The sequence below is a fragment of the Mustelus asterias genome, chromosome 4 (assembly GCF_964213995.1).
Source record: "Mustelus asterias chromosome 4, sMusAst1.hap1.1, whole genome shotgun sequence".
NCBI lineage: Eukaryota > Metazoa > Chordata > Chondrichthyes > Carcharhiniformes > Triakidae > Mustelus > Mustelus asterias.
In genome coordinates this window covers 15,534,808-15,560,103 of record NC_135804.1, presented here as the reverse complement: position 1 = coordinate 15,560,103, position 25,296 = coordinate 15,534,808, and the positions used below count along the sequence as shown (strand labels likewise).

Genomic DNA, 25,296 nt, shown 5'->3' with positions numbered 1-25,296 from the left:
CTTAGTGTCAGGGGGACAAGTAGGGTAAATACCTGGGTTACAGAGATTAGGGCCTGGGTGGGATTGTTATCGGTGTAGGTTCGATGGGCCAAATGGCCTCCTTTTACACTGTTGGGATTCTATGATTGTATGAACCTCCCAAACTGGTTTGGGGAGTCAGACAATTATTTAGAAAAAGTTTTAATTGATAGTTGCTACCCCATGTATATTTCCGACTTGAATATTATCTATGGATTCCAACCTGCTTCAATAATAATGATGAAAGCAATAGCTGTTGCTAGAACTCTTCATCATTGCTGTCTACCCTTTGCCAGAGAATAGGTTAACTGGTTATTCCATGCAGCTGCACACCTGTTCATCAGTGTGTTTTTAAGAGAGGGCATTACCAAGAGCAATAAAGTCCGCGATGGCTGGCGTTTCAGGCTCACTGAATTCATGAACTGGTGACACTTCATACTTCCCATGTATACACAGACCACCTAACCATCATACTGAAAAACATGACAATTGGCACAGGCTCTCTGTTTTTCACCTCGACTGGCTACCGAAACCACGGTGGAGCCACATTTTGTGGCCACTCTATTTTTGCAGGTCATCTACTGTGTACAGCACATTTGAAATGTTTTCATGATGTGCTATCGATTGCAAGTTTCTCTCCTTCCTTTGGAAGCCACCATACTGGCTCACTACTAAGCGAACGACATTTTATTTCCAAATTCAGACATTTTAATAATACATCAGGTAGACCATTACCTCTGCAAAATATGAGAAAAGCATATTTGATGTGAAAAGGTGGTGACTGGTTACTTTATACCTCTACAGTTGAAGAAGTACGCATTAAAAGAGCTTCAACTTGGGAGGTCATGTGCAGTAATTTATTGCAGTCAACAGTTTGACTGCTGCCAGACTGGATACTTGATTATTTGACCCCACAATAAAAATGGGCTCAGGCAAGGGAAGTATTTCAACATGAACTTAAGGAGAACCCAAGCTAGCTGTTTGCAACCCTGTCTTACTCCTCCACATTGCTTGCAGAGTATTTATACTTTATCCTTGGGCAAGCATCCAGGCAGTTCTAGTGCCAAGATATCACTGGTGTCTCGGTATTGTGCAGAGAATCACCTGTCAGTCCACCAGCATGGCTGTTATGGGATGGCTGACTGTTGGTTTTCTGGGTTCTGGTCGCATATATGGCACACTCCGTGAATCAACAGATTGGACAACTGCTTGGGGGAGGAGTCCCATTGGCATTTAACCATAGCAGTTGGTTTGCAAGGTTACAAGTGTGCTTTTAACATGTCCAAACTTCTTGCCTTAAATTTCCGTACAAGTACGACATTGAGTGTGCTCAATTGTTAAATCTAATGGGAGTGACCCAAGGGGACCAAAGAAACAAAGGGTGGAATTTTCCCATCCAGTCCGCCACAGGAATTGTAGCAGGCGGGACATGGACCATGCAAAGGTCTGTTGGCCTCGGGCGGGATTTTCCGGTCTGGGGGCGAGCGCAGCCAGAAAATCCCACCCAAAGTGTCAAGCACGGTGGCACAGTGATTAGCACTGCTGGCTCACAGCGCCAGGGACCTGGGTTCGATTCCTAGCTCTGGTCACTGTCATTGCGGAGTCTGCATGTACTCCCCGTGTCTGCATGGGTTTCCTCTGGGTGCTCCGGTTTCCTCCCACATTCTGAAAGATGTGCTGGTTGGGTGCATTGGCCATGCTAAAGTCTCCCTCAGTGTACACAAACAGGCGCCGGAGTGTGGCGACTAAGGGATTTTCACAGTAATTTAATTGCATTGTTAATGTAAGCCTACTTGTGACACAAATAAATAGACTTTTAAAAAACTTTAAGCAGTTCAGGTTCACAGTTTATTGTACCCAAATATAATAGGGAGATTACTGGTCACTTAGATGAATAGAATGTTACTATTTCGGAATCTAATTGGAGATGTTTTAGATTTTAAAACTGTAATGTTATTTTTCTGGTGAATTACAAGATCAAACTCTAAAATCTGTCCAGCTATCTATGTTATCAAGAAACTGTTGAAATAACATTGGAGAACACAACGCACTCTGAATGCAGAATGTTAGCTGCTTTATCATGTGCATTGCTTTTGATAAAGTGCACAGAATATTTACAGCCTGGGAAGAATAAGTTTGCATTGGAAATATTAACTCGGAGTGAAGTGGTATCTCCATCAGTTACAATGCTGTTCATTGATGTCATAAATCAATGCAACTCTGGTGTTAATTGCCAGTTTGCTGTGGGTCAGTTTGACCCTGATGATACATTACTCATGTTTTTAAAAGGGAAAAAAGTTATGCAGGTGAGCCAGAAATACATTAGTGTTTTGAAGTTCACTATTTTATTAATCGCAAAGATATATTGCGTTGTAAAGACTAACGGAGCAGCAAGGATGTTTTTCTCCAAAGCAGAAGGAAGTGCTTGGATACAAACCAAGAGACCTACACCGATGAGGATCTGCAGCTGTCCATAGGTGCCTCAGTTACACTGCAGTATTGTGGTACCTGCCTATTCATTCCATCATTGACTGGCAGCCACTGACTTTCCTTATAGCCAAAGTATGTTGATTTCAAACAAAAACTACTGCATGTCAAAGCACTTTACAACCAATGATGTGGTTTTGAAGTGTAGTCACCATTGTAATGTAGGAAATGCAATAGCCAATTTATGCACAGCACGATCACAAACAGTAATTACACTATCCAATTTTAGGAATGTTGATTGAGCAATAAATATTGGCAAGGATACTGAGAAAAACTCCCCTGCCTAATGTTGAAATAGTACAATGGAATCATTTCCCTCTACCTGATGGCCGTGGCTTGACTAATAATCCAGAGACCCCTGGTAATGTTCTGGGGACCCAAGTTCAAATCCCACCATGGCAGGTGGCGCAAGTCTAATGATGACCATGAAACCATTGTCGATTGTCATAAAAATCATCTGGTTCACGAATGTCTTTTAGGGAAGGAAATCTGTCAGCTTTATCTGGCCTGGCCTATATGTGACTCCAGATCCACAGCAATGTGGTTGACTCTTAAATGCCCTCAGGGATGGGCAATAAATGCTGGTGTTGAAGATGATCTTGGAGGAGGTGATATTGCCTATCCTTACTGATTGCGGTCTGTGGGTTAGGAAGTTCAGGATCCAGTTGCAGACGGAGGAACAGAGTTTGGAGATGACTTTAGTAGGAATAATGCTGTTGAAGGCTGTAGTCAATAACTAGGAGTCTGACATAGGTGTCTTTGTTATCTAGGTGTTCCAGGGTTGAATGCAGGGCCAGGGAGATGGCATCTGCTGTGGACCTGCTGTTGCAGTGGTAGACAAACTGTAGTGGATCCAGGCAATCTGGGAGGCCGGATTTGATTTGTGCCGTGACTAACCTTTCGAAGCACTTCATAATGATGGATGTCAGAGCCACCAGACAATTGTCATTAAGACACCCTGTCTGGCTTTTCTTTGGTACTGGGATAATGGTTGACTTGAAGCAGATAGGGATCTCAAATTGTTGTAAAGAGAGGTTGAAGATGTCTGCGAATACCCCCGCCAGCTGATCCACGCAGAATCTGAGTGCTTTTCCAGGTATCCCATCCAGGCCAGTCGCTTTGCGTGTGCTGACCTTTGGGAAGGCTGCTCCGACATCTGCAATGGTGACCTCGGATACAGGTGCATTCTAGGCTCCCGGGATGGAGGGTGTCCTCTTGCTGACCTCTTGTTCAAAATGGGCATAGAATGCATTGAGCTCATCAGGGAGGGGTGCCTTGGTGCCGGCAATTTTACATGCTATTTGTTGAAGTCCAGGTCTGAGGCGTTCAGGTCAGGCAACCCTGACCTATACAAGAAAGTGATGTGGAGATGCCGGCGTTGGACTGGGGTAAACACAGTAAGAAGTTTAACAACACCAGGTTAAAGTCCAACAGGTTTATTTGGTAGCAAAAGCCACCAGACCTTTATCAAAAGGTGGCTTTTGCTACCAAATAAACCTGTTGGACTTTAACCTGGTGTTGTTAAACTTCTTACTGTCTATACAAGAAAGCCAGATATGATCTAAGGAGATCCATCAAAGATGCCAAAAGACAGCACCGATCAAGCTAGAGTCCCAAGCTAGCCACACGGATCCTCGCTGACCATGGCAAGGTCTGCAAGACATAACAGGCTACAAGATAAAGGCATGTAATTTGAACATAATGACAATTGTCTGGTGGCTCTGACATCCATCATTATGAAGTGCTTCAAAAGGTTAATCATGGCACAAATCAAATCCGGCCTCCCAGATTGCCTGGATCCATTACATAGAACATAGAACATAGAACATTACAGCGCAGAACAGGCCCTTCGGCCCACGATGTTGCACCGACCAGTTAAAAAAAAACTGTGACCCTCCAACCTAAACCAATTTCTTTTCGTCCATGAACCTATCTACGGATCTCTTAAACGCCCCCAAACTAGGCGCATTTACTACTGATGCTGGCAGGGCATTCCAATCCCTCACCACCCTCTGGGTAAAGAACCTACCCCTGACATCGGTTCTATAACTACCCCCCCTCAATTTAAAGCCATGCCCCCTCGTGCTGGATTTCTCCATCAGAGGAAAAAGGCTATCACTATCCACCCTATCTAAACCTCTAATCATCTTATATGTTTCAATAAGATCCCCTCTTAGCCGCCGCCTTTCCAGCGAAAACAATCCCAAATCCCTCAGCCTCTCCTCATAGGATCTCCCCTCCATACCAGGCAACATCCTGGTAAACCTCCTCTGCACCCTCTCCAAAGCCTCCACATCCTTCCTGTAATGTGGGGACCAGAACTGCACACAGTACTCCAAGTGCGGCCGCACCAGAGTTGTGTACAGTTGCAACATAACGCTACGACTCCTAAATTCAATCCCCCTACCAATAAACGCCAAGACACCATATGCCTTCTTAACAACCTTATCTACTTGATTCCCAACTTTCAGGGATCTATGCACACATACACCTAGATCCCTCTGCTCCTCCACACTATTCAAAGTCCTCCCGTTAGCCCTATACTCAACACATCTGTTATTCCTACCAAAGTGAATTACCTCACACTTCTCCGCATTAAACTCCATCCGCCACCTCTCGGCCCAACTTTGCAACCTGTCTAAGTCTTCCTGCAAACTACGACACCCTTCCTCACTGTCTACCACACCACCGACTTTGGTGTCATCAGCAAATTTGCTAATCCACCCAACTATACCCTCATCCAGATCATTAATAAATATTACAAACAGCAGTGGCCCCAAAACAGATCCCTGAGGTACACCACTTGTAACCGCACTCCATGATGAATATTTACTATCAACCACCACCCTCTGTTTCCTATCCGCTAGCCAATTCCTGATCCAATTTCCTAGATCACCCCCAATCCCATACATCTGCATTTTCTGCAGAAGCCTACCATGGTGAACCTTATCAAACGCCTTACTAAAATCCATATATACCACGTCCACTGCCTTGCCCCCATCCACCTCCTTGGTCACTTTCTCAAAAAACTCAATAAGGTTAGTAAGGCACGACCTACCTGCCACAAAACCATGCTGACTATCACCTATCAATTCATTACTCTCCAAATAACTATAAATCCTATCCCTTATAATTTTTTCCAACATCTTGCCGACAACAGAAGTGAGACTCACCGGTCTATAATTCCCGGGGAAGTCTCTGTTCCCCTTCTTAAACAATGGGACAACATTCGCTAACCTCCAATCTTCTGGTACTATACCAGAGGCCAACGACGACCTGAAGATCAGAGCCAGAGGCTCTGCAATCACTTCTCTTGCCTCCCAGAGAATCCTTGGATAAACCCCATCCGGACCAGGGGATTTATCTATTTTCAGACCCTCCAGAATATCCTGCACATCCTCCTTATCAACTGTAATACTGTCTATTCTACTCCCTTGCAACCCAGTGTCCTCCTCAGCTATATTCATGTCCCCTTGCGTGAACACCGAAGAGAAATATTGGTTCAATGCTTCACCAATCTCCTCCGGTTCCACACATAACTTCCCTCTGCCATCTATAACTGGCCCTAAACTTGCCCTAACCAACCTTCTGTTCTTGACATACCTATAGAACGCCTTAGGATTCTCTTTAACCCTATCCGCCAAAGTCTTCTCATGTCCCCTTTTAGCCCTTCTAAGCTCGCTCTTCAACTCCCTCTTAGCCAATCTAAAGCTTTCTAGTGCACTACCCGAGTGCTCACGTCTCATCCGAACATAAGCCTCCTTTTTCTTTTTAACCAACAAAGAAACTTTTTTGGTGCACCACGGTTCCCTAGCCCTACCAATTCCTCCTTGCCTGACAGGGACATACCTATCACAGACTCGCAGTAGCTGCTCCTTGAAAAAACTCCACATGTCGGACGTTCCCAGTCCCTGTAATCTCCTAGTCCAACCTATGTTTCCTAATTCTCTCCTAATAGCCTCATAATTACCCTTCCCCCAGCTAAAACCACTGGCCCGAGGTTCATGCCTATCCCTTTCCATCACTAAGGTGAACGTAACCGAATTGTGGTCACTATCACCAAAATGCACACCAACTTCCAAGTCTAGCACCTGGTCTGGCTCATTTCCCAGCACCAGATCCAATATAGCCTCACCTCTAGTTGGCCTGTCTACATACTGAGTCAAAAAACCTTCCTGCACGCTTTGAACAAAAACTGACCCCTCTAACGAGCTAGAGCTATAACAATTCCAGTCAATATTAGTCAAGTTAAAATCCCCCATAACAATTGCCCTATTACTTTCACTCCTAAGCAGGATTGACTCCGCAATCCTTTCCTCAACCTCTCTAGAACTTTTAGGAGGTCTATAAAAGACTCCCAACAGGGTGACCTCTCCTCTCCTATTTCTAATCTCCGCCCATACTACCTCAACAGATAAGTCCTCATCAAACCTCCTCTCTGACACTGTGATACAATCTCTGACCAATAATGCTACCCCTCCCCCTCTTCTACCTCCTTCCCTACTTCGACTAAAACATTTGAACCCCGGGACCTGCAGCATCCATTCCTGCCCCTGCTCTATCCATGTCTCTGAAATAGCCACAACATCGAAGTCCCAGGTACTGATCCACGCTGCAAGTTCACCCACTTTATTGCGAATACTCCTGGCATTGAAGTATACACATTTCAAACCCTGCTCCACCCCACCTCTGCAATGCCGTGCATTGCAGTCCCCATCCATGCATCCCTCACTTTCAGCCCCACTACTCAGGATCCCTCCCCCCCCCCGAATCAGTTTAAACCTCCCTGCATGGCCTTAGCAAATTTACCCCCCAGGATATTAGTCCCCTTCTGATTAAGGTGTAGACCATCCTTCTCATAGAGGTCACACCTTCCCCAGTACGAGCCCCAATTGCTTAAGTACCTGAACCCCTCCCTCCTGCACCATCCCCTCAGCCATGAATTCAAACCTTCCCTCTCCCTATTCCTCTCTAAACTATCCCGTGGTACAGGCAAGAGTCCAGAGATAACCACTCTGTCAGTCTTGGCCTTTAGTTTCCACCCCAACTCCATAAATCCATGCCTAATATCCCCTTCCCCTATCCTCCCTATGTCGTGTGTCCCCACATGTACAATAACTTGTGGTTTATCTCCCTCCCCCCTAAGAGTCCTGAATACCCTGTCAGACACATCCCGGACCCCAGCCCCTGGTAGGCAACACACCAACCCTGAGTCCCTACCTTTAGTTCCGACCCTCCTATCTGTCCCCTTAATTGTGGAGTCCCCAATCACAAGGCCCAGTCTTTTACAGCCCCTAACCACCTGAGCTTTCTCACTCGGCTCACCCCCAGAGATCTGCTCTCTATGCTCAGTTGATTCCTCCTCAACTGTAGCCTCCAGCACCGAAAACCTATTATGGAGGGGAACCGCCCCAGGGGATTGTCTTCCCGATTGCTTCTTACCCCTCCTCCTGGCATTGACCCAAGCCTCATTTCTAGGAGTTACTATTTCTCTATAACTCCTATCAACTTCCACCTCCGCCTCCCGAATTATGCGGAGCTCCCGAATTACAGTTTGTTTACCACTGCAACAGCAGGTCCACAGCAGATGCCATCTCTCTGGCCTTGCACTTGAACATAAGAACTAGGAGCAGGAGTAGGCCATCTGGCCCCTCGAGCCTGCCTGCTCTGCCATTCAATAAGATCATGGCTGATCTTTTCGTGGACTCAGCTCCACTTAACCGCCCGCTCACCATAACCCTTAATTCCTTTACTGTTCAAAAATTTATCTATCCTTGCCTTAAAAACATTAAGTGAGGTAGCCTCAACTGCTTCACTGGGCAGGGAATTCCACAGATTCACAACCCTTTGTGTGAAGAAGTTCCTCCTCAGTCCTAAATCCCCCTTATTTTAAGGCCATGCACCCTAGTTCGTTTCATCCGCCAGTGGAAACAACTTCCCTCCTTCTATCTTATCTATTCCCTTCATAATCTTACATGTATCTATAAGATCTCCCCTCATTCTTCTGAATTCCAATGAGTATAGCCCCAATCTACTCGATCTCTCCTCATAAGCCAACCCTCTCAACTCCGGAATCAACCTAGTGAATCTCTTTTGCAACCCCACCAGTGCCAGTATGTCCTTTCTCAAGTAAGGAGACCAAAACTGTACACAGTACTCCAGGTGTGGCCTCACCAGCACCTTATACAGCTGCAACATAACCTCGCTGTTTTTAAACTCCATCCCTCTAGCAATGAAGGACAAAATTCCATTTGCCTTCTTAATTACCTGCTGCACCTGCAAACAAACTCCTTGTGATTCTTGCACAAGGACACCCAGGTCCCTCTGCACAGCAGCATGCTGCAATTTTTTACCATTTAAATAATAGTCCATTTTGCTGTTATTCCTACCAAAATGGATGACCTCACATTTACCAACATTGTACTCCATCTACCAGACCCTCGCCCACTCACTTAGATTATCTATATCCCTTTGCAGACTTTCAGTGTCCTCTGCACACTTCGCTCTGCACTCATCTTAGTGTCATCTGCGAATTTTGACACACTACACTTGGTCCCCAACTCCAAATCATTTATCTAAATCGTAAACAATTGCGGTCCCAACACTGATCCCTGAGGCACACCACTAGTCACTGATCGCCAACCAGAAAAACACCCATTTACCCCCACTCTTTGCTTTCTGTTAGTTAACCAATCCTCTATCTATGCTAATACGTTACCCATAACACCCTGCACCTTTATCTTATGTAGCAGCATACTCTACGAACGGTATGCTCTGTCTGTACAGAGTGCAAGAAACAATACTTTTCAGTGCATGCTAATACATGTGACAATAATAAATAAATAAAATTTATCTATCCTGGCCTTAAAAACATTCAGTGAGGTCGCCTCAACTGTTTCACTGGGCAGGGAATTCCACAGATAAATAAATCATCTTGTAGCCTGTTATGTCTTGCAGATCTTGCCATAGTCAGCGGGGGTCCGTGTGATTAGCCTGGGACTCTAGCTTGGTCCGGTACTGTCTTTTGGCATCTTTGATGGATCTCCTTGGATCATATCTGGCTTTCTTGTATAAATCAGGGTTGCCTGACCTGAATGCCTCAGACCTGGACTTCAGCAAGCAGCGGATATCCCTGTTCCCTGAATTGGCACTGGTATTTGTGCTTGCTACCAATTATAAAGCCACTTGATTGTTTTAGATATATATACATCCTTCACTACATTTGCACTCTTTATGGCACTTCAGTTTAAAGAATTATACTGAACATTCCGAAGTTTAATCAATTTTTTTATTCCTGGCCTCCCTTTTACTCCATACCACAGACCCAAGGGGCAGTGATTTAAAATGGGACCCTGACATTGGGATCAAATGGGGGTCACTATCCTGCAATGTGTGGGAAACAGTCACCTGACAGTAATTTTATGTGAATTTGCCACTTAGTGGCTGGGGGCACACTTCTTGTCCAATTAATGACAGCAAGTGTGTCCTCAAACCTGGAGGGCCAATAGGAGCCCCTCCAGTTTGCAAGCGACTTGAGCCTTCCAGTGCAGGTGAGAGGAATGGAGGGCACCTCAAGACAGTGCCAGCAACTTTAAAAGTAAAAAAAATAGCCAAAGCTACCAAGCCACCATCATAGAGGGGAAACCCCTCGACAGGGAAGCCTGTGTCTGCAACTGCAGCAAGGCAGGCAGGGAGGGCTTTAAAGCCTGCCAAGAGCACTGGTCCCCTGGCCTGCAGCCAGGAGGCCACCTTGAGCCAGTTGGCCTAGTTCCTGAAGGCCTCACAGGCCCCACAGGCCGACTGGAAAATTCCAGTCAGCCTCTGGCAGCGGGCTTAATCTACCATTTACTCACCTTAATTGGCTCGCTTCAGCTCGTGGATAGGAACCCCTGATGGCTTCAATCCCTCATCTAGGAAAGTGGCCCGGGGGTGCAATTGTGCTGGTACTTTGGCCAATGGTGTGAATGTTCCTGCCCGCTTCTGTCCCCTGAGGTCAAAACATTGTGTGATTTCAAGAAGAAATTAGATATAGCTCTTGGGACTAAAGGAATCAAGGAATATGGGGGGAAGACGGGATCAGGATATTGAATTTGATGATCAACCATGATCAAAATGAATAGTGGAGCAGCCTTGAAGGGCTGAATGACCTCCACCTGCTTCTATTGTCTATGTTTCTAGTCCTCACCTCTATATGGGGGCGAAACCCTTTAGAAGTACAGTAATTAGAAATTCCTGCGTTAAAATTACGTATCTAAAATCTGTGTCTGATGTGTTTTCAAGCATTTGAAAGCTTCGATCAATACTTCAATAATCACAACTCCTAAAGGTACTGTAATAGTTACAAACATTTATTTTAATAATGAAAGTGTGTTGTTCATGCCTCATGTTAATGTTGCTGATTTACATGTCTGTAGCTTCTGAGACATTAAAGATTCTTCCAAACAATCACATAGTGATGTCACCCGTAAGCACCAGACTTTGCACTCTGAGATTCAAACCTTCCTGAAGCTTCCATTCCTTAATTGTATGTCTGCATAGTTTGAACTTCATATACATTGATTTGCAAAATGTCAGTGGATTGTGTTAATAGTTTGCCAGTGAGGCTTCCCATTGCTTCTTGAAGACTAGGTTGCAGTTTGGATGATATCTTAATCCTTTCAGTCCTTTTTAAGCCCTCCTAAAATCTATGCTCTTCCTTATTTAGATTTGTACTACTTTTCATTTTTTTTCTTCTCCCTATGTACATTGCCACAGCCGCTGCTACTCATATGCACATTCATGTACACCCACACACATACACACTAACCCACACATATTGTTATATTTACCCTCCTGCACACATACACACAAGGTGGAATTCTCCCATTTTGAGACTAGGTGCTGTGGTGGGTGCAGGAACGCGAAGTGTTTCCCACTGAGGCCATCAGCGGGAAAACACGCCACATCTTCCAGCCCCAACGTCATTAATTATGCACCTGGCTGTTTCACACCATATTCAGTGGCAGGGCAGCCCTGGATGGCACATAGTCTGCCATTGTGTCCGTGTGCCATAGTGAAAAAGCACTCAACATCACTGACCCACTGTTGAAAAAAGAAGGTAAGAAGTTTAACAACACCAGGTTAAAGTCCAACAGGTTTATTTGGTAGCAAAAGCCACAGTGGCTTTTGCTACCAAATAAACCTGTTGGACTTTAACCTGGTGTTGTTAAACTTCTTACTGTGTTTACCCCAGTCCAACGCCGGCATCTCCACATCGAAAAAAGAAGGTACATCGCGGGGAGCACTCTGAGACTGGAAGATGGACTTCCTGAGAATGAAGGTGGATCTTCAGGAATATTCTGAGGCTGGAAGATGGACCCCCCCCCTCCAGGACACCTGGTCTGGAAGATCCATCTGCAGATGCTCCCCCACCCCACTGCCGTGGTGATCCAGGATTGAACTCCGGAGGCAGACCCAGGCAGTGTTCAGATGAGTCCTGACATCTGCACGCCAAACTGTTCTGAATGTGTTTTACACTGGTATGTTTTCCCACTGGCACTGTGGAGAATTGGCTTGGAAGGGCAGGGTGGGGGGGATGGGGAGGGGTGGTAAGACCTTCTTCGAGTTCACCTGGTTCTCTGGTGAGTTTTCCGACCCACTGTAAATTCATGCTGGCGCTACGACTCTCTCCAACTTTTACAGATGCACCATAGAAAGCATTCTTTCTGGTTGTATCACAGCTTGCTATGGTTCCTGCTCTGCCCAAGAAAGCAAGGAACTACAATGAATGCAGCCCAATTCATCACACAAACCAGCCTCCCATCCATTGACTCTTGTCTACACTTCCCGCTGCCTCGGCAAAGCAGCCAGCATAATTAAGGACACCATGTACTCCGGACATTCTCTCTTCCACCTTCTTCCGTCGGGAAAAAGATACAAAAGTCTGAGGTCATGTACAAACCGACTCAAGAACAGCTTCTTCCCTGATGCCATCAGACTTTTGAATGGACCTACATTGTATTAAGTTGATATTTCTCTATACCCTGGCTATGACTGTAACACTACGTTCTGCACTCTCTCCTTCTCTATGAACGATATGCTTTGCCTGTACAGCATGCAAGAAACAATATTTTTCACTGTATCCCAATACATGTGACAAGAATAAATCAATTTCTGGCCCTCCCGCCATAATCTCCCACCGTTCACCAGCAAACACATCGACGGGGGCTTGGGAGAATTTCGCCCACTTACTCAGAAACAGACACTCAGTTACACAGCAAGACACTCACTCACAAACCTCGGCACAAATGCACAATCATGCAAACACAGAGTAAATATTTTTCCATCAGGATCCTCCAATGCATTGCCACACATGCAGCAGCCTGTAGCTCTCTGTCGGGCAGGGTGGTGGATACGTGAGCCTGACTTTCCCTCACCCAAGACAAATGGTGGACTGAGAAACGGGTCAAAGGCTTTTGACAATCCATCTCCCAGTTTATCTTGTTTTCTCTCTCTAGGGAGCCCATCAGTTTTGCTGACCACCTACCTTCCCATTGAAGGGGTTTCCAAAAGGGAAGCTTTGATTACAAACGTGCATTTTGCTGTTCTGAGGTATAGTATAGTTGATGACAGCTGTCTTGCATTATCTGTTATTTTAAATCCACTCCAGCTAAATAACTCCACAACATTGAGATCTAAGTCAGTAGCTACATTAAATAAAGCAATTTTGATAAAATTTGGAGGTATTAAAATTGATTATTCTGTGAATTTAATCTGAATTCATGACTACTTTGTTTCTGCCCCACCATATCTCTTAAACTGATGAGTAGCTGTCTTCCTCTAGAATACAATGAGAGCTAACATTGCTTTTTAAAAGGGCACAGCAGGCAGCTACATTCTTTTCTCGTCTGTGCTGCTCTTCACATAGAACCCATCGAATCCTACAGTGCAGAAGGAGGCCATTTGGCCCATCGAGTCTGCACTGACCACAAACCCACCCAGTCCCTATCCGCATAACTCCATGCCTTTATCCCAGCTAGTCCCCCTGACACCAAGGGGCAATTTAGCATGGCCAATCAACCTAACCCGCACATCTTTGGACTCCCTTCTGATCACTGTCCAATGGCCCCCCCGCTTAGAAGTTGGGCTGAAAGTTCAGGTGGCACTGTGATACAGTGCTTAGCACTGATGCCTCACAGCGCCAGGGACCTGGGTTCAATTCTGGCCTGGGGTCACTCTGTGTGGAGTTTGCACATTCTCTCTGTGATTGCATGGGTTTCCTCTGGGAGCTCTGGTTTCCTCCCACAGTCCAAAGATGTGCAGGTTAGGTTGATTGGCCATGCTAAATTGCCCCTTTACTGTCAGGGGGACTAGCAAGATAAATACGAGGGTTCATGGGGATAGGGTCTGGGTGGGATTGTTGTCAGTGCAGGCTCGATGGGCCAAATGGCCTCTTTCTGCACTGTAGGGATTCTATGATAATCTTGGGTGAGGACAAGGGCAGGATTGGCGTGCTGCATTGCTGGATGGATACTCACTGGCATGAAGTATCTTGGCCTGCATATTAAAACTTGCAGTATTGTTGGACATCCCACAGATGCTGTCATTGCCTTGTTCCAACTTCGCAGCATTCAGGCGGGAGAACTGTGGGTGAGGCACAGTAATCTTTGCGGGTAGTGTGCTAAGCTACAGTAGTGTAACAAGGTGTACACATCGAGCTCTAACTAGTGTACTCTTTACTATAGGCCAGAAAAACGCTGTTGGTCCCAACTCCTCGGCTGAGAACTGGACTGTTCAACAAAATTGTCCCACCTCCCGGTGCCTCGAAGGAAATACTGCGAGTATGTTCTACTGCTCAGGTGGGTACATCAGTCGGAAGCACATTCCTTTTCATATTTTAAGTACATTTTAAGCAGGGCGGCACGCTAGCACGGTGGTTGGCACTGCTGCCTCACAGCGCCAGGGACCCGGGTTTGATTCCCGACTTGGGTCACTGTCTGTGCGGAGTTTGCACACTCTCCCCGTGTCTGTGAGGGTTTCCTCCAGGTGCTGTGGTTTCCTCCCACAGTCCAAAAGACATGCTGATTAGTTGCATTGGCCATGCTAAAGTCTTCCTCAGTGTACCTAAACAGGCGACGGAGTGTGGTGACCAGGGGATTTTCACAGTAACTTCATTGTATTGTTCATATAAGCCTATTGGTGACACTAATAAATAAACTTTAAAACTTTATTTCTTGGCTGGGTTCGAGACGGGGCAAGTTATTTGTTGTGCACGGTATTTCACAGCAGATCTCACAAATTTCTACATCCACCACCAATATCTGCTGCCTGTTGTATGTATTGTAATTTTGCCGGAAAAGTTTCAGGCGAGATGGAAAGCCTCATTTGCCCTATTTACAAAACATAGTGACGGCAAATGGCCTTCTTTAGTTTCACAATCAAGGAATCTGTTTAAATACTAGCTGCTCAGTTGCAGTTTGAAGCCCACACAAGTTATTCAGTTTCGTTCATTGTTAAGTCACAACAAAAAAAACCTACATGTGAGAAAATTCTAAAAGTGATATATTTCCCAAGACGACAAACTAAACCTAAAGTTCATTCTAAACTGACGATTGGAACAACTTTATCCATTTTTATCAAAATATCTAAGGATGAAATCAACTTTTATGAACTTTGAGTAAACATGACCAGACTGTTGCAGAAATGTGGTCTTCCTGAAAACTCTGGGCGGTCCTTTCAATTTTTGAACGTTTTTATTTTTGTTAGATGTCTTCGTTCGATAACTGTTTGCTATGTTATGATGACCCAACTCAAAAGACTTTTCATGGCCAGTAAACCGTGCAGTAGTTGCCTGTTGACTAGAGGGAATATTTCTGCTCGTTTCCAGCAGCCGAGGCCTCTGCTGGTGGTAGACCGCCACCTAGTGCTTCTTTCTGGCACAGCAGTTGCTACCGCTTGGAAATGGCAACCCGCCTGGGTCTGCAAATATTAACAGCAAGTTAAAGATTGGTAGATCAAGTGATCTGGAACAGGGCACAGAACTGGAGCCACAGTGACATTGATTCAAGATCTGGTGGAGAATAAATGAGAGGACACAAAAACGATTGCATTTAACAGAGGAAGAAGTTAAGGGGTAATGATGGGTTCTTTCATTAACAGGGTCACCAGCCACTTACAATTGCTGCTGTGACAGGATGTGAACTGGTAATGAATTAACTGAGAAGTGGACATGGAAAAAACGTGCAGAGAATCCGCAGCAAATGATTAGATTCAGTAAGGCGGTCACATGTCTTGGCATAATGATACCAGTGACTGTATGACAAGGGTTCCATTGGGAAAGGTTAACTCCTTGTACTGGCACAGTGTGCCGGTCGAAACTGTGATCTTTTTGTTCCTAGCTGCCTGACATGAAGTTAATATTTAAATTATTTTTTTTGTTCCCCTGATTGAGAGGACCGTTAATTTGAGAAACTTGAAAACAGTGTTAACTCTGTTTACAAGTTTGCACAAAGCGTTTGCCAATATCGGGAGGCTTACTGAAATAGTCTCCATTCATTGAAAGTAAAAGTTCAACCTTTAGTGCATTTTTCCTTAGTTACACATTTACACGCAAACAGGTGCACTAAGAATTTAGAACAACTCTGAGATGGCTTTTGAAACTGAACCATCCATACATTCTGCTGTGAATTTCTATACGTACCACAATATTATTGAGCACCCTTTCTGTTCCCCCATCCCAACACCCCTACATGGCCTTAGAGGAAGAAAACTTACAATACATGGTTCAGTATGCAGCCATTGTTAAGGATGTTCCTGTACACGCTCTCATTAGCACCGTTAACGAAAAAAAGACTTGCATTTATACCAAGAAAGAATGAAATTATATGTATAAATTATTTATACAGCATCTTTCACAATCTTAGGACATCCCAAAACTCCTTACAACCAGTTAACCACCTTTTTTGTAGTGTTGTAACTAGAGAATATAGCAACTAACTTGCCACAAACAGCGATTCTCCAATGACCAGATCACCATTTTTAGTGAATTGATTGAGGGCTAAATATTGGCCAAATGTTGGGTACAATTCAACTCCTCTTATTTAAATACAGTCAAGGGATGGATCTTTTACAACCATCACAGATGACTGATAGAGGCCCGGTTTAATGTCTCGTCCCAATAATGGCATTTCCATTAAATGTGGGAGGCAGTAGACATGCTCTAACCTTGGAGAGGATGATTTATGTGTAAGCAGCTTCACTTAGTTTTTCCCCTCTCCCTCCGTTTCCTTGGTAGTTTTCTACTCTTTTCTGAATTTTTGTTCACTTTGCTGGGATACAGGTCCAAGGCTAGTGGGGGCCCCTCAGTTCATCTCTCCGCCCTTAGCCACAATTCACATTGAGAATCCGTAGTAAATATTGGCAACTACATCAAGCCTGACTCTTCCTGTTAAACTTATGTATGACCTTGCTTAGACAACACTTTGTGTACTGTGTACAGTTCTGGCCTTACAAGAACGATATAGAGGCTTTGGGAAGATGCAAAACTGGTTGACAAGGCCAGAGCTGACCAGCTATAAGCCATTAGGAAAGGCTGGGGCTCAACACTCTTATAAAAAGAGATGTCTGAAAGGTGGCCTGATTAGAATCATAGAATCCCTACAGTGCAGAAAGAGGCCATTTGGCCCATCAAGCCTGCACCGACAACAATCCCACCCAGGCCCTAGCCATGTAATCCCACGTATTTACCCTGCTTGATCCCTCTGACACTAAGGGGCAATTTAGCATGACCAAGTCAATCTAACCCGCACATCTTTGGACTGTGGGCAGAAAGCAGAGCAGGAAACCCACGCAGACACAGGAAGAATGTGCAAACGCCACACAGACAGTCCACCCGAGGCTGGAATTGAACTCGGCTCCCTGGTGCTGTGAGTCAGCAGTGCTAACCACTGGGCCACCTTGCTGCCCTTTCAATACAAAGTGAGCCTAATCATAACTTAGTAAAGTCAAAAGCTATGGATGTTGGAAGTCTGAAACCAATGCATGAAATGCTAGAAATGCCCAGCATCTGCGGAGAAAGAGAGAGTGACAAAGCTCAACAAAAACCTGATTTTACTCTTGTATCTCGGGAAATCTGCTGCCCTCCAAGGCCAATATAATCTGGGTCTGATTCCCTGGCCTCCCTATGACATGCTTCTCATAGTGGGATCTTCTGATTTCCCACTGACTGCATCTCACGCCACCGGGAAACTCACGGCAGGGGTGCGCCATCGACGGGACCAGAAGATCCCACTGGCATGATCAGCCGGAGAATTCCGGCCTCTATCTTTCCTGTGGTGCAATGCCTAGAACTAAACACAGTACTCTCAGCAGGGGCTTAGCAACAGCTTTTAAATAACCTTAACATAAGTTTCAGACTCAACATTGAATCAGACTCCATTTCAGTATTTATTTTGCACCTTTTCTTGGTAACCGCTTGCGCTTCCTTATCTTATAAGATCTTTAAAAATGTTTAGCCAGTTTGAACCAGTATTCATGAATGAATTTCTCCTATTAAATGCTGACTTTTCTTCCAAGGGCAGTTTTAAGTTGTCTGTGTAAGTTGGCAGTAAGTTCACAGTACTCCATCAGCCTGGAAGCCGGGTTCTGTGTCTTCATCAGTGTCCAAGATATGATTTTTCCTGTCTCTCAGAGCTATCATGTTAAGTCCATTGGAGAGGTAATATAGACCGATGGCCAACTGGTTAATGCATTAAGAGGGAAACGAGACTTGGAGTCACAGGTATTTCCTGAAGCTAAGCTGTTTTGGGCACCCCAAGTACAAGTGCAGCTGAAATAAAGAGATTTTCATGGACTTTATTCCACAAGGTAAAGCAGCCAAAGGCTTGGCTCACCAGTTCTGCTGCTTCGATAAGAGAGAGGGCTATAGCGATGCAGAGAGCCCAGCATTCCTGAGGACACCAGATTCACAGTCCAAATGTAAAAAGACAAGAGCTGTGAACACGTTTTGTTTCTCAGAAGCTGGATGAAGTTGCGTGTGTTAAAATAAGAATTTTGTTCGAGCCAAGGAAAAGACCAAATAATGCAACAAGTTACAATGTGAAAGGGAGATACAAGCTTATAGAAAGTCAAGGTTAATTTTGATAGCGAGCACAGAAGTATAAAATTAATAAGCCTTAATCAGGAGGATTAGAGAACTGACTCCCAGAGAAGCTGGTTAATTATGGGTCATTGACAATTTAAAAAAGGAACAAATGCAATGCATTGGGAATTTTTAAAAAAGTAACATATTGTAGTTTTGAAAATCCTCCTTGATTAGTTTTAATTGATCTAATTTTGTGCAATAGCAAGGTATACTTTATTAACACAAGAATTTAATTTAATTAGAAGTGGTTGAATTTGCTGCCCAAATGGAAAGTGTTGTGGACCTCTGTGTTTGTTGTAGTCAAATGTATTGGATTAGTCCTTTAGGTATCTTGTGAATCTTGAATGTATTGTTCTGTTCCGTGTGTGAGTTTGTGTATAATAGCATCAGCAAATTTGTGTATTTAAAAAAGGAATTGGCTTGTAAAGATACCTCCGTACGGGTAATATAATTGCGTCTGTGGACTGGATTTTCAGGTGGGGGGCAGTTGTTGGGCAGGAAGAGGTTAAGTAACTGAGAAAATGCTTTAACATGGATGCATCCTCTCACTGATTTTTCTAAAGATTTTAAATAAAAAACAGGAAGAACAGCCGGGCCACCACTGTTCGGGTCTGTCCACAGTGGGGCCCATGGATGCACTCGCATTCAAGCAAGCCAGGAGGGCCACTAAAGCCTCCAGCCTGCCAGAGGCTGCCCGCCTCCAGAAAGTTAATCTGCACTCTCAGTCAAGTCAAGAAACTGGGTGCCAGCTGGAAAATCCCACCTGTCACTGTTGCATCCAATTCTTAAATGACTTTCTAGGTTTTTCCCTCCATTAATCTGTCTAGAAGCTAATTATCATTTTACACATAATTATCATTTTTTGCAAAGAAGAATTTCCCGATGTCTGTCTTGAAAGTGCCAATTCTTGTTTGCATCTGTGTCTGTTTCTAGGCCCCGACCTTTGTGTGAGCGTGGAAAGACCAGATTTGCGCACTTGTGCACCTTATAAAATGCACACCCGTGTAACTTTATCCGTGAGGTTTGTCTCTCACTGGGATCGCAGTGTATTTTGTGGGCCGCAATGAAGTACATGAGGTCACTGTTGATTATGTTACATTTGTGACATCCTGGGACACTTCAACTAAAACTTATCTTTCCAACCTATTCCCATCTCTATTCTATGTCTGATCTAAAACGTTATCTTTTCCACCTCAGGGAGTGAAGGATTTCAGTGTGCCTGTGGGACTTGATGCAAGAGTTCATGTGGACCTGGTTGTGGTGGGTTCCGTGGCTGTATCAGACAAAGGTAACATTTAGAATGTAACTTCCAAAAACTCAGGGCACGATTTTCCTCCCCCTCAGCAGTGTGTCTCGTGGTGGCAGGAGGTGGTGTGCTGCTCACTGGCAGCAGAATCTTATGGACCCGCAGTTATCAATGGGGTTTCCTGTTGAACGCACCCCTCATTCTTAATGTATACACTGAGGGAGAATTTAGCCTGGCCAATGCACCTAACCAGCACGTCTTTCGGACTGTGGGAGGAAACCGAAACACCCGGAGGAAACCCACACAGACACGGGGAGAACGTGCAGACTCCGCACAAACAGTGACTTAAACATTGCAAGATAAAACTTGAATGCAAAATCCTTCCTCACTCAGACAGCGACCCAAACTGGAAATCGAACCCGGGGTCTGGCACTGTGAGGCAGCAGTGCTAACCACTGTGCCACCATGCCGCCCTTTAGAGATTAAGGGTGGACAATGAATGTTGGCCTCATCAGCGAAGCTGACACCCTTTGAATGAATAAAAAACTTACAATTTGAACTGCATCCAACAACTGCATTTAAATAAAAAGTTTAAAATGTTTTAATATTTTTATTCATAATAGCAAAAAAATAATGTGTGGGGCTCTTAATGATTAGAGCTTTGTAATTTTTAAAGGATTACTGTGAATGTTGAATCACACCTAAAAGGCTCCCTTGGAACTGCGAGTGTTATGCTGTGCTCATGTTCCCTGTTAAAAGGTTAGGACTTCACCAGATACTTGTGTTCTTTGCCAAAGATCTCACTCATAAGGTAACCCCCTCACTCCCTATTAACTGGAGTATAACTTTACACACAAAGCAACTGGTGCCTACATGTACACTTAAATTCAAATGAATAATGCGGGAAATAAGATTAAAAATGCTGAGCTGCATCTCAGATTGATGTTAAAACCATCGGTTTTTGAGCTGTAGTCTATAACTTTTTAAGAGAATCCACCATTTATTTCAGGAATGCATGCCAGTTACACTTCTGAGCCTAAAAGAGACACATGCTCGCATTCTATTTTTTTAGTCTCTCCCCCGCTTATGAAACATTGCAACTTCTCATTGTGAGGAAATTTGTCAGCAATATTGCAAAGTGTACAGTGAACAAGAATTTAGAAGTAGATACCATATTTTGTCATAAAATTAATTGTGTATATTTTTATTTGAAAAATGATACTGTGAAAGGGAGGGGCTCTCCTCAAGGGTAACACAGCTGCCTCACAGTGCCAGGGACCCGAGTTCAATTCCTGGCTTGCGTCAACTATCTGTGTGGAGTTTGCACATTCTCCCTGTGTCTGCATGGGTTTCCTCCGGGTGCTCCGGTTTCCTCCCACAGTCCGAAAGACGTGCTGGTTAGGTGCATTGGCCAGGCTAAATTCTCCCTTAATGTACCCGAACAGGCACAAGAGTGTGGCGATTAGGAGATTTTCACAGTAATTTCATTGCAGTGTTAATGTAAGCCTATCTATTACACTAATAAATAAACTTAAAGCGAAATTTGCTTTTTGAGCTTTTAGACCTATGAACAAAATATTGCCAGTATTTTCTTCATAATTGGCCATTTATTTTTCTTTTGTCTGTGATACAGCTCTTAATGTATAAATTGTGTTTGTGTCAAGGCTGGAGAATTGGAAAAGGCGAGGGATTTGCCGATCTGGAATACGCAATGATGGTATCAATGGGAGCCGTTGATGAGAACACAGTTGTAGTCACCACAGTGCATGACTGCCAGGTTCGTTATACAAAAGGACATTGGAAATGATAAGTGAAAAATTGAGGGGGTGTGTTCACTTAGAAGCAAAAAAGTAACATTGAATACTTTTTGCTCCAAGAATGGTTCATAACTGATATCTTCTCATAACAATGAGCCTTGATGTTAAAATAATAGATACCGTCACTGTCTGTTACCTATGAGCAGGGGTGACAGTGTTAAGACCCAGGCCAGAAACATCAAGGTGTTTTATGAAGGTCGCCTAGATCTTAAGTTTTTACATTTGAATTTGGCACAGGTGAGCAGAAGGTATTTCACTCCAGATATGATTTAAGTGACCCACTAGTTTATTTAAGAACACAGTTAAAGTATAATAAGAAAAACTAGCATAACGTTTACCAATTACAAGAATCAACCATGATATCGTATAAATCTTAACAGCGAGCTATCTATGATGTTCCTAGTCAAACAACACCCACAAACATGCCCTCTTCTAGACTTGGCACAAAAAGCAAGTACGCATGCGTGATGCTGGATTTTGCAGCGTTTTAACACCTGCTGTGAATTGATCAAATGTTGGATCGATTTTCTGATGCTCCCTAGTCCTGGAACTTTCAGCACACCTCTGGAGAGAGAGAGAGAAAGACACTGCCAGCTTCTAACAGCAACTAAACTGAAACTAAAAGCTTGGACTTTTCTGTAGAAAAAACTGTCCCCAGGCATCACTTGACCTGTCAATCATCCCCAAATCAAGCTCCACTTAGCAATTCCAAAAGGACCATAAAACCCCAGGGCAGTGCATTAGGCCAGGTTAAAAATAAACAAGAAGTCCATTATATTGCTTCAGTAACAATTAGATGACATCGGCTACAGACATCTCTGTGCCAAAAATAAAATGCTAGGAGCTGCTTGAAAAACCTGCAAAGAAACATGATTAAAAATACTTTTCTTAAAGGCACAATATTATCACAACAGATATCTAGACATACGAAAATTATAGGAAAATTCCAAATGGTCCAACAATCCTGCTTCACACCCGTGATAGCCAATGAGACACCATGACTCGACACTTCCTAACCCAACCCCCAGCCCTGCCCTTACAGTCAAGTAATCTCCTGAGAAAGGCAAGATAACAGCCAATAAAATCAGGGCTAAAAAATTTAAATTTAAAGTTTATTTATCAGTCACAAGTAGGCTTACATTAACACTGCAATGAAGTTACTGTGAAAAAGGGGCAAATCCCTTTCTGACTCCCTCAGACAAGCAAAACCAGTCCAGGAGATTACATTGACCAAGCGTGCGTAACTTACATTCTATGCGCAACATTATTTGATAGGGGTGGACAATTTTCTGAGGTGTTTAGACTGGGTAGACTAAGAAAGGCTACTCCCATTAGCTGAGGTACAAGGACTAAGAGACATAGATTTAAAATTTTGGGCAAGAGAGATATGGAGTGTGAGGGGGGAATGGAATTTTAAAAAAAATTCATTCGTGGGACATGGGCGTCACTGGCTGGCCAACATTTATTGCCCATCCCTTGTTGCCCTTGAACTGAGTGGCTTGCTGGGCCATTTCAGAGGGCAGTTGAGAGTCAACCACATTACTGTGGTTCTGGAGTCACATATAGGCCAGATCAGGTAAGGACGGCAGATTTCCTTCCCTAAAGGGCATTAGTGAACCAGATGGGTTTTTGCGACAATCGACAATGGTTTCATGGTCATCAGTCGATTCTTAATTCCAGATATTTTTTACTGAATTCAAATTCCACCATCTGCTGTGGCGGGATTCGAACACAGGTCCCCAGAACATTAGCTGAGTTGCTGGATTAACAGTCCAGCGATAATTCCACTAGGCCATTGCCTCCCCTAGAAGAACGTTATGATTCAAGTGACCCACTAATTTATTTGAGAAAGGTTATCAAGAGTAGGCAGGAATGTGGGGTTGAGGTTACAATCAGATCAGCCATGATCTCATTGAATGGCGGAGCAGGCTCGAGGGGCTGAGTGGCTGAGTTCGTAACTCTCTTTCAAAGAGCTATAACTGAAATGATGGGCTGAATGGCCTCATCGGTGCTGTGTGATTCCACAGTGTTTTCAACCAGTTTTAAGAAAACGTATCTGTCATTTTGATATACTCTACTTTTCCTCTCACTAACTCTGAATATTACTGCATGATAATGGCTCTCAAACCGAGGGGGGGGGGTCCACAAAAACCAAAGTTGGAGATGGGAATAGAGTTTGGCCGCTGTATGTGTTGTGCAGGGTAGGCTGGCATGGAGGGGCACTGGGGGTAGTGTACATGGTGGAGCACTGAGAGCAGCATGAGAGGAAATGTATGTTTTCTTAAAGACATTATTTAAACTCCTTACATGCAGCACATCCTTATTGTAAGTATTGTGTAGAAAAATGTAGACGTGCTTCTGGGATTACTAAACCATTTGAAAGGAGATTTTTCAAGCAAAATACTTTGAGAACCACTACAGGGCCCCATCGGGTTGGGCAGAGTTGTCATATTCTGCAGATGGTTATAATTTACAGGAGAGTCCCAGTAAAAGCAATCACCTTTTATTCAAATGACAATTGTTAAGTTTAAAGTTTATCTATTCGTGTCACAAGTAGGCTTACATTAACACTGCAATGAAGGTACTGTGAAAATCCCCTAGCTGCCAAACTCAGGCGCCCGTGCACTGAAGGAGAATTTAGCCAATCTAGATTAAAGTTTAAAGTTTATTTATTATTGTCACAGGTAGGCTTACATTGACACTGCAATGAAGTTACTGTGAAAATCCCTGAGTCGCCACACTCCGGCGCCTTTTCAAGTATACCGAGAGAGGATTTAGCATTGTCAATGCACCTAACCAGCACATCTTTCGGACTGTGGGGGGAAACCAGAGCACCCGGAGGAAATCCACGCAGACACGGGGAGAACGTGCAGACTCCGCACAGACAGTCACCCAAGCCGGGAATTGAACCCGGGTCCCTGGCGCTGTGAGGCAGCAGTGCTAACCACTGTGCCACCGTTCTGTCATGTTAATGTTACTTGGCCTCATTGTAAAGTTAATCGACACTCAAGCAATCATTTCAATTGTAGCATTAATTTGTCTTGGTGTGAAGTCCTATTTCAGGATTTGTGCTCATAAGGGGCGGCACGGTGGCACAGTGGTTAGCACTGCTGCCTCATAGTGCCAAGGACCCGGGTTCGATTCCCGGCTTGAGTCACTATCTGTGCGAAGTCTGCACGTTCTCCCCATGTCTGCGTGGGTTTCCTCCGGGTGCTCCGGTTTCCTCCCACAGTCTGAAAGACGTGCTGGTTAGGTGCATTGGCAATGCTAAATCCTCTCTCGGTGTACTTGAAAAGGAGCTGGAGTGTGGCGACTCGGGGATTTTCACAGTAACTTCATTGCAGTGTTAATGTAAGCCTGCCTGTGACAATAATAAATAAACTTTAAACTTTAATCTAGATTGACACGCTGGTGCACCACTGAGCGGCTGCTATATCATTAGAAGTGTGGTTCTTGGAGTGAGATAGTTAACGAAGGCCTTGTCTGTTCGGCTGAACGTTAAGGATTCTAGGATGCTGGTTGAAAATATTTGGGAGCGCCTTCTGTGCCTTGGCCAATGTTGCCCCCTCAACTAACGCCACCAAGTTCATTTTGTTTAAAACTGAAAA

General features: G+C 44.2%; 1 protein-coding gene across 3 annotated transcripts in view; it reads left to right on the top strand.

The window, feature by feature from the left end:
• mthfsd (methenyltetrahydrofolate synthetase domain containing) overlaps positions 1-25,296 on the top strand; it is a 54,841-nt gene that overhangs the window by 20,820 nt on the left and 8,725 nt on the right. For all 3 annotated transcript variants that reach the window (XM_078210223.1, XM_078210222.1, XM_078210224.1), the window contains 3 exons: positions 14,229-14,342; positions 19,823-19,913; positions 21,536-21,648. In XM_078210223.1, coding sequence (XP_078066349.1) covers positions 14,229-14,342; positions 19,823-19,913; positions 21,536-21,648 — 318 coding nt within the window. The remainder of the gene's footprint in view (positions 1-14,228; positions 14,343-19,822; positions 19,914-21,535; positions 21,649-25,296) is intronic.